Source organism: Sycon ciliatum, chromosome 1, assembly GCF_964019385.1.
Source record: "Sycon ciliatum chromosome 1, ocSycCili1.1, whole genome shotgun sequence".
NCBI lineage: Eukaryota > Metazoa > Porifera > Calcarea > Leucosolenida > Sycettidae > Sycon > Sycon ciliatum.
The window spans coordinates 81385305-81394949 of record NC_088643.1 but is presented as its reverse complement, the minus strand read 5'-3'; the positions used below and the strand labels follow the sequence as shown (position 1 = coordinate 81394949).

General features: G+C 47.9%; 1 protein-coding gene across 1 annotated transcript; it reads right to left on the bottom strand.

Annotated features, from left to right (window-relative positions):
• Positions 1-4542: 4542 nt before the first annotated feature.
• LOC135805821 (sphingomyelin phosphodiesterase-like) lies at positions 4543-9064 on the bottom strand. Its single transcript, XM_065319933.1, has 4 exons — positions 7614-9064; positions 6510-6676; positions 6142-6273; positions 4543-5328 (listed from the first exon to the last, which is right to left on the bottom strand). The coding sequence occupies exons 1-4, from the start codon at positions 8683-8685 to the stop codon at positions 4810-4812; spliced, it is 1890 nt and encodes a 629-aa protein (XP_065176005.1). The 5' UTR covers positions 8686-9064; the 3' UTR covers positions 4543-4809.
• Positions 9065-9645: the final 581 nt, after the last annotated feature.

The following is a 9645-nucleotide window of genomic DNA, read 5'->3' as shown; positions in this document are numbered from 1 at the left end:
TCCTCTCGATCTCGATAAAGTCGCCAAACTATCACCGGCGCTTACGCTAGCCGTTTAACAGTAGGTAGTATTTCAGTTCTCTTCTAGTGTTGCTGCTATTGCTTTGTCCACACAATCCTCATCTACATGTACAGCTGGTTCTCCGACAGCAGCACAAGCAGCAGCGCCTTCTTAATGCCGTTTCTCTACTCAGAAGATGGCATCTTGAAGGGCTTGAATTGGGGGATGTCTTTCGTGCGAACTAGTTCCTGCGAAACCTGATTTAATTAAAGCACATACGGGGTTTCTACTCAAGTAGTACTCAATCTGCGAACAGAACTGTTTCGTCCTTTGTGGACTTGTCAGCGCAGCACAGAGAAAATGAGTCCGAACATGGGTTTTCTAGTACTGGTTTTATGCTTATCTTTTGGTTATACTTAGAATGCTTTGGAACACCGGCATGTTCATGAAAAAGACCCGCTGCTGAGTGGTTCCGTGTACGAGTACAAGTATGAATGCTGGTGAGAATTGGTGCCGAGCAGGGAGTTGTATAGACCTAGGAGAGGACACGGCACTGATTTCCGTGGGCAGCGTGTGCCTCGCCCCATGCTCAAGCCACCCGTGAATTGTTTTGTTTTTTTCGCTGAGTACTTCTCAGGACGTGAGAAAAAGAATATCACAGTCTCTGATCACAGGTAGTCTCTGAAACCAGGCTGCACTTTGCACATCCAATACATGTACCAAAAAAGTAGCACCAAAGAATGGTGGTCTTGCAGCCCAGGTGCGCTCATCACAGCTGTGATGAATGCTGTGAGAAGCGGTCATTTCTCTAAACAAATCTTTTCTCATATTCTTTTCTGCAGCGCCTACATAACGTGAAGCAGCTTACTGATGAAGCGGCGGCAAAGAAGAAACGGCAATCTGACAAACTTCTGGGGATCAAACTTCCGCCGAAAACTAATGAAGAATGAGATATGAGATCGTGGCTCCTTCAATGGCCACTTGCTTTTTTGAGTCTTCCAATTTCTCAACTCGAGGCGGATGAAGTGCATCAAGCATATGCTGTTGATGCTAGATAATGAGGAGACAGGTCCGAGACCGGCCAGATTCTATGGCTACAAATTTTTGACAGTTAAACGGATCTGTCTATGGCGGTATCTGGCTGCTTGCCAGTTGACAATTTATTTAATTGAATCCAGGCTCTCCTCGACCTGCTAGAAACTGACCTCCATGTCTAGTGGGAAAGTTGAGCTCTGTGTAGGCAGCTGGTGCCTGCTGCCCCTAGTTGTCCTGCTGTATACCTCCAGGCATTTAGCCATGGAATGTTGCAGAGTTCACTTCTAATCTTGCTTTTTTTAGGCGGAGATTGTTTCGGAAAATGTCTACAATATTGCTCAAACAAGGCTGACTGTAATCAGGCTTTTCACTCTACTTAGCCGCTGGTCATTGCCCATAGGATCAGAACAATAACCCATTCATGGCATTTCTTCTTCATGATGCAAGCTTATCTATAACTTATTTCGTTGGTAGGAGCCTCTGGACAAAGAGGTTATGATTCGAAGCTCGGGCTATGAAGCTGTTTTGTTCTTGGGTTTCGTATAGCTGTGATAGCTGTGATAGCTGTGTGTCTGTAGTTGCATGGTATTGTGTACAGTCATGTACTAGTACTCCTGTATCATGCATGCAGCTTCACCATGCTATGATTGTGACCAAAGGCGGCCTCAACACTATTTCCCACGGCTTGCTCTACAGTTCACGATGGCAAATGTTCGCAGAGCACGGTGGCCACGCACATACCCACTGTTGACGTTTGATTTCGCGTTGGTTAATACTAGTAACTGTTATTCGCATTGTGCTGTCCCCACAGGACAACCCAACTCCCGCGGACCCGCAAAATTCCGCGTTCTTGGCTTGCACCCGTGTTTTCAGGAAAATTTGCCTGAACCCGCATACATAATCCAGGGGAATGTACAAGAGAATGTAGATGATGGTGGAAAATGTACTACACTCGTACTCGTACCTATTATCCGGGCAGTCCGGAACTGGGCACTGCCCATGACTATTTGAAATGTCCGTATTAAACTTTGAATTGTCCAGAACTCTGAATCGCACACGTTTTGATGGTGAAAAGCCAGAGATATGGCATGTGATGTCGCTATGTCTACTTAGAGTAGAGTGAGCGGATGTTGAGCCGGTAGATGGTAGTTTACGAATGCACATCTGCTCGTTTTGGTAGAACTTCGATTTTACCGCACGATGTATGATAATTTCTTTGGAAACCAGCTTTCATGATCACACAAGTACAGAAATGCCGTGCCTCTACCAACTTCTACAGACTTCTACCAGCCTCGCACCTGATAGAGCCGGTAGCGGAAAGTAGAACCTACTGTTTGGGGTAGGGGAAAAAAACGAACACATCTACCTCGTGCTAGTTTGTACGTGAAGTGTGTTGGTTATGCAGTGAGGGCTGCGGCCCACCCAGGGAGCTCTACGCATACCATCAAGAATATATAAGTAAGTTATACTCTTGATACCATGTGTAGGGCTCCCTGGTCCCACCCGCCTGTGTGGATTCACGGGATGTGTGAGTTACAAAAAAGTCTGAACAAAATGTTGAACGGTCGACCGGTCTCTGCTGGTATGATGACACCATAGCACAGTGGTTAGAGCACCGCTGGCTACAAGCGAGAGTCCCTGGTTAGAGTCCTGGTGGTGACAGTCAATTTTTTCTTCAGACGTTTCCCTTTTGCGTCTTTCCCTCAAACCAGTGAACATGTACCGAATGAAGTAGTTTCTACCCAAACCTGTAGATGAAAACAAACGCCCCTGAACGTAACAAACGAGTAGTAATAGAGAGGTTCCGCACTACGTAAAGTAATAGTTGAGCAACTTTACGTTAGTGGGCGGGAAAAACCCGTGAATTCGCGAGTTTGCACTCCACTTACGGAAAGTTGTCTACGGAGAGTACGTAGATAGGGCTCTGATAACGTAGCTGGTCCGTTAAAGGGGAAGTTAAGGCAAAAATTAAAATTTCACCAGTTGTAGTCTTCGGGGTGCTGAGTCGAATGGTCGTGGTCCGAGGAAGCTGAGACGCTCCCTTCCTACTTGAATCCCAATCGAACTCGCGCACTTCCACCGAAACTAGGTGACTGCGCCCTACTAGATGGGGATGTGCATGCAAAATGTCACTAAAAGCGCCATTTCGTTCTTATAAAAGCACGGATGACCGCGATTGGCCCATATGTTGTAGTCTTTTGGACGCTGAGTCGATTAGTTTTGGTCCGAAAAGGCTGCGATGCAGCGTTCCTCCTTTATTCCCAATCGAACATGGTTGAACATGCGGTCACGTGCTCCTGCGTACACCAGTCACCTGGTCACCGTGCCTGCAGGGTACAACTTACTAGCCTGTTTGACCTTTTTTGGGTGCAGTCCTGTCACTCGAGTTGAACCTTGGTGTGAAAGTTGTCGCCTGCTGGCGTGGTGACCAGGTGATTTGGGCACCCAGGAGCACGTGACCACTTGTTCAACCATGTTCGATTGGGAATAAAGGAGGAACGCTGCATCGCAGCCTTTTCGGACCAAAACCAGTCGACTCAGCGTCCAAAAGACTACAACATATGGGCCAATCGCGGTCATCCGTGCTTTTATAAGAACGAAATGGCGCTTTTAGTGACATTTTGCATACAAATCCCCATCTAGTAGGGCGCAGTCACCCAGTTTCGGTGGAAGTGCGCGAGTTCGATTGGGATTCAAGTAGGAAGGGAGCGTCTCAGCTTCCTCGGACCACGACCATTCGACTCAGCACCCCGAAGACTACAACTGGTGAAATTTTAATTTTTGCCTTAACTTCCCCTTTAACCAGGGCGATTGCGGTGTGCCTTGACCAGCTAGCTAATTTAATTGGTCCATAAAGGGTTAAAGGGGAAGTTAAGGCAAAAATTAAAATTTCACCAGTTGTAGTCTTCGGGGTGCTGATTCAAGAGTGTGGAATGCCAGCATAGCCAGGGAATGCATGGAAAGACAAGTGGGTTTCTTAGACTAGCCACTAGGGATGACGGTTGCTGCAAACAAGAACCCAACAGTGGTCCTTGGAAAGCACTGGTTTCGGAACTTCTTCCTTCAGAACTAAAAAAAACTTCAAATGAAAAAGGCTGGTAAGTACATACATGAACATCGCGTCAGGACCGTGAAAACACAGCCTGTCACAGGAAACTTGATCACGTCCTGCAGCAAACCATGCATGCCAAGTGTGCAGCGCGTGCACAGCATGCCCCGTCTCGACCCCTCTCGCTTATTGTGCAAAGGGTCTATTCTAAATTACACCTGAAACCTGGCAGGTCCCTGCCACCGAAATTTCAATGCACCTACTTGTAAAATTACATGTTTTACAGTATTCAACTGAAAAATTAGATCCGGGATGCACCCTACGTCTAGACAATACAAGGTGTTCCGTGTTAGTACCTGTCCATCCCTTCTACAGTCCATTTCAAAACTATAGACGCGTGAACTCATACGTACGAGCCATACGTACTGTAGCGCACGACAGCCGTGAGTTTTGCATGAGTGTTTTCTGGTTTTTCTTCATCGCCGCGGGAAATACAAAAGATGCAAAACGCGCAAAGTCGCAAATGAAAAGGTATGAGGAAAGTCTCAAAAGAAATGTAGTTCTACATGTATTTTAATATTGTTAACCCATTACCATTGAATATTTGACTGGAACACTTACTTAGTTACCATGGTTACTATCCATGAAATAATTATAATCTCTGTTATAATAGTACTATCATGACAGATTCATCATTGTATAGATGGGCAGACGTTGTTTGGAGGTCAGCAATTACGCAAGGTGGCCTCCTCGTGTTCCTTGTAACGTCTTTGCTCCTCGTCTGTGAGAAGCATGCCAGCGGCGGCGCAGTGCGGGCTGCCATCCCGCGTTGACCGCATCCTGCACGCCGTGGCTCTCTGGCAGCCGGCATCGCACGGCTCACTACGCGTCGAGTGCACGCTGTACGTGTTGTACTGCTGAGCGACGGATGCGTTCTTCAACACGCGCTCGGCGAGTGCATCCCAGTCCGCTGGGTTCAGCGCGCTCATGCCGTATGCCTCCTTGGCCGTGTACTCGAGCTTCCAAACGGGCTGTTTGGTGATGTCGACTTCGGTCAGGTTGAGGATGTACGTGGCATGGTCCAAGACAGCATGGCTGCTCCCCGTGTACTCTCCATCCTTCTGGTAGATCCTGTATGACGGATACGTACCGCTGCCCAGGTACGGTGTCACGCTTGGTCCAATATACCATGTGCCGATTGCCTCCGTGGGGTTATTGTTCTCATCATCGTACAGAACCGCCACCTATTATGTGTGCAAAGAGTAAAGCAGTAACAAACAGTGCACACTCCGTTGCCACATTTGTTCGAACACCTCTGGAATAAAACTCCACGAGCTGCCATCACCCATCGTATGCACACCAGTGGGCTGTCATGCTTGCAAATTTCAATGTTATTAATTTTCAAGTTTGGGGTTTAGGAAGCGTGTGTCTTACCATAGTATGGAGGCGATCATCACGCTGTGTGCAACCTCGCCGATTCGGAAACCAAGGCACGACAACTCACAACATTGCAAATGCCAGATAGCTAGGTTGTTTAGAATAAAATAGTCATCTAGCATTCACGTGACTTGACTCCAATCCTATGGTGGAGCATGCACTCCACTACCTCCTGAGCCCTGACTTTGCACTTCTAAAATTTTGCTCCAGTGTTGGAGCTGAGTCAAGTCATCCGAATGCTGGCTTCAATTCATTACTCATAAGGTTCTTCTATTCCAAGCTGCCTAGCTGCTATCTAGCATTTGCAGTGCTGTGGGTTGTTGCGTGTGTCTTAGCTTCCGTATCGAGGTTGAAGCCACACCTACATAGAGATGTGGCTAAAAAATGTTACCGTTTTCGAAAAGCTCCGTGACGTAGTTTTCACCACATACCAGTTACAATTTGACAAGAGGCAGGGAAACAAAGCGAATGACTGTGATCCACAGTGCAGTTTCAGGAGAACCGGGCAGGACTTAGGTCTTCCCAATCGGGTGTGTACTTGTTCCGACAAGGTTTTGTTCAACAAGACGCTTCAGTGGGCTCACAAGAGTGCTAGAGCTCTCATTCTCTAATTTTCTCACCTCATCAGTATGGGTGTGGCCAAAAAAGTGGCTGCGGATTGTGTTGGAGTACCTGTTCACGATTTTATGATACGTCCAACTCCATGCATGAAGGCAGCCACCTCGTGGTGGGATGTGTCCGATGATATAAACCTGAGCACAATATGAGCACACACATCTGTTAGAATTGCAACCGGTGTTAAATTGGGTGCATGTGCATCGAAGTGGTGTGACAAAAGCAACCTATCAGTTCAATAGAAGAGCAGGCATACACTAGCGATACCCGGCATTCCTTGGCATCCATGCTGGACCTGGACTGTACATGTCTCTCAATACCTGCCAAATTCGTTCTTAGTTTTCATCCTACACGACCAAAGTGCATGCTGTACCTTCTCATTCTTGTCCTCGGCATCTTGTAGCTGATCTCTCATCCATGCCAACTGGCCCACAGGGTCTGTGTTATTTATGAGAAGCCACCAATTCAGCGGATTGCAGTAGTTCACATTCAGTGACAACAAGCGAAGGCCCGTCTCTAGTTCCACCGAGTAGAAACCACCTGTATGCGACAGTACACAGCAACACAAATGAATCAACTACACATACAGTTGACTGCGGATACTATAATTATTACTTCAAAGTAAAATTACTTCGAAGTAAAATAGAGAGGTTCTGCACTACGTAAAGTTGAACAACTTTACGTTAGTGGGCGGGAAAAACCCATGAATTCGCGAGTTTACACTCCACTTACGGAAAGTTGTCTACGGAGAGTACGTAGATAGGGCTCTGATAACGTAGCTGGTCCGTAAGTGGATTGGGGTACAAATTTATGACTCTCTCCCCATGTCGATCTGGTCGTACACTGCCGCATTCGGAGTTGCCAAGGGCAGCTACGTGATTTGAAAACTCCGTATGGCGGAACCCAGATGCGCATGCAGTTAACGTAAGACTTTCCGTAGATCGACTACGTTTTTTACTAACGTAATTACGTTATGCGGAACCTCTCTAATAACGCCATTGTGCAGGAGTTCCTCATAGACGACGTTCTTCACAACAGAAATGCAGTCACAAAATACAAGCAACACATTATGACTTGCATGTGGCCCATGACAGTATGAGTGCAATTCGTTTACATGCGGCCCTCCCCACATCAGTTCTCTTCAGCATTTGCGGGTGTTCCGCTATCCAGACGGTCGCTCAGTGGGAGGACCAAATCGGTCTTACTGGGAGGCTTGGCAAATTCTTTTGAAACTGTTGGCACACGCACTAGCAGGTCCGGACATTGAAAACCAGGCACTGCTATAATATTCATCTATGGTCGAGTAGGCGTTCTCGCCGGACTACCTGAAATCCCGGTGCTACGCGCCTGATTGTTCAGGCTGCTGGTACCCAGACAAATTAAGCACCCGGCCATGCCAGCTAGCTCAGCATACTACTGTACTAGTATCCTCTTTTTGGACGAGCGTGGATACTAAGCCAAGGAGGAAGGTGCTTACCTAGCCGGATAGTTTCCTGAGTTGACTCTGGAAGCCATCTTGCCCAGTCCTTTGCCAGCGTATCCAGGAGCCACTTGTGATTGTTATGTCCAGTGACGTACGGCGGTGGAAAACTATTGACCGGAGCGCTTTCGTGATTTCCGACGGCTGGGTAGACTTTGACGTTCGGAAAGTACTTCGTGAAGAGGCTGCTCAGCAAGTCGATTGCTGCCACAATGTCGCTGCGGCTCTGGTTCCAGACGTTGTGAGCGGGTACGTCGCCCGTGAAGATAATGTACTTGATATCAGTGTGTGTCTTGCTGACGTGCTCCATCAGATTCTCGACGAGCAGGCGCGGGCTGTCGCAGTTAAACGCCCCGTAGTCTCCGGCAGTGCCGGGCCCAAACCAAGCACGGCAGCACAGCGGCTCATTGCACGTGTTCAGAGAGCCGGGCGCGTACTTGCTGTCCGTGTGAATGTCCGACAGGTGCAAGATTACCGTTTCCGGCGAGCCGCTCTTTGGCGGCTGGGGTGGCACATACTTTGGTTTTGGCGTACTGAGAAGCGGTATGGTCCAGTTCTCGTTCCACGGGTTATGGAACTGTGCGCAGCTATTGCCCAGCAAAGCACCGCACAGTTCTTTGGGACCAAGGCCCACTTCAGCAACGACGCCAATAAACTCGTCCTTGAACTCGGGAATGATGCCATGGCACACTCTGCTGTCGGCTTCGTCCAGGCCAATACAGATGTCAAGGGCTACCTTCACAATCAACTCCTCAGAAGCATTTGTTTGGATGAGACCCTGCAGGGTTGTGGCAGCCACCTCGCATGCCACACAGGTGAGTCCACCCAACACCTTGGCTCCTGATGCATTGGCCTTTTCTATGCGCTTGATGAGCTGATTGGTTCGCTCCTGACTGTATGCAGTCTTGCTCTGACCTTCTTTCATGTAGTGGGCTGCAGCCGAGCGGCTGTTCGTTGCCTCGTAGCGAGCTTGCAAGTCCCCCGTGGGATATGCCTCGGTGCCGCAGTGGAGTCCGGAAAGGAGACAAACAGCGACTAGCAGACTGAGTATTATATATTCACCTGGCATTGTGATGCACTGTCTGAGGTGATGATGCTCCACTCCCGATTTTGGCGGTTCCCACTCTCAGTACCTAAGAGATGCGCTCCGCGGCTACTTGGTCTCGCTCCTGCTCCAAACTTCTCACAACAAAGCGAATGCAGAAGGGCACACAGAATACTGTACTGAGAAGGAGAGAGAAGCCAGCCGTAAATCGAGCGAGTGTGGGTACACTGTATTAGTTCCGTGGCCCTGGACTGGCTGGAGGCAAACCTGTCGCTGGCCCTACACCATGTACACAACACTCTACGGTCAGAGCTAGCTGTCTTCCTTCCGATCCAGCCTCAAGATTGATCTGTCTACTGAGGTTTCACGGGACAGCTAGCTGCGCAGTTTGAATACTAGTAAGTACTGTAAGACATGTTATTATAACGAGTCGCAAATTTAACGATTGTCCAAAATTCATAGGTTAACGAGAAAATATGTTAACGATCTTGCACTATTCTGCCATATCCACACACAGCATACATGAAGCAGTACGGCCTCAACGGATCTTATTATAACGAAGAAATGTCATCCGTTAAAACGTTAGATTTGCTTCCTCGTTATATATACATGTCTTACAGTAGTAGTAGTACTAGTATAAAAATATTGTTATTTTTGTGTGAACCAAGCTTGCAAGAAATTTCGAAAAAGGAGTAAAGTTTGTATGACCCGTACCCATGGTACCCGAGCAGCAACGTGAAGAAAAAAATTAATAATGAGGTCAGTCTCGTAGTCTAGGAAACGACCAATCAGTCACGTTCCCCAGAAAGGCATCGTGCGTATACGCGTACACCGTGTACGTGCGTACAACTGTATGTACGCAGCACGGCGCCACATGCACAGCATGAACGCGCACAGATCACGAGATCTGCAGAAAATTAAAAACGGTGCAGCCGGTGTACGACTAAACGCTCGCGCTAGCGCTACGCATTTCAAAAAATTAAT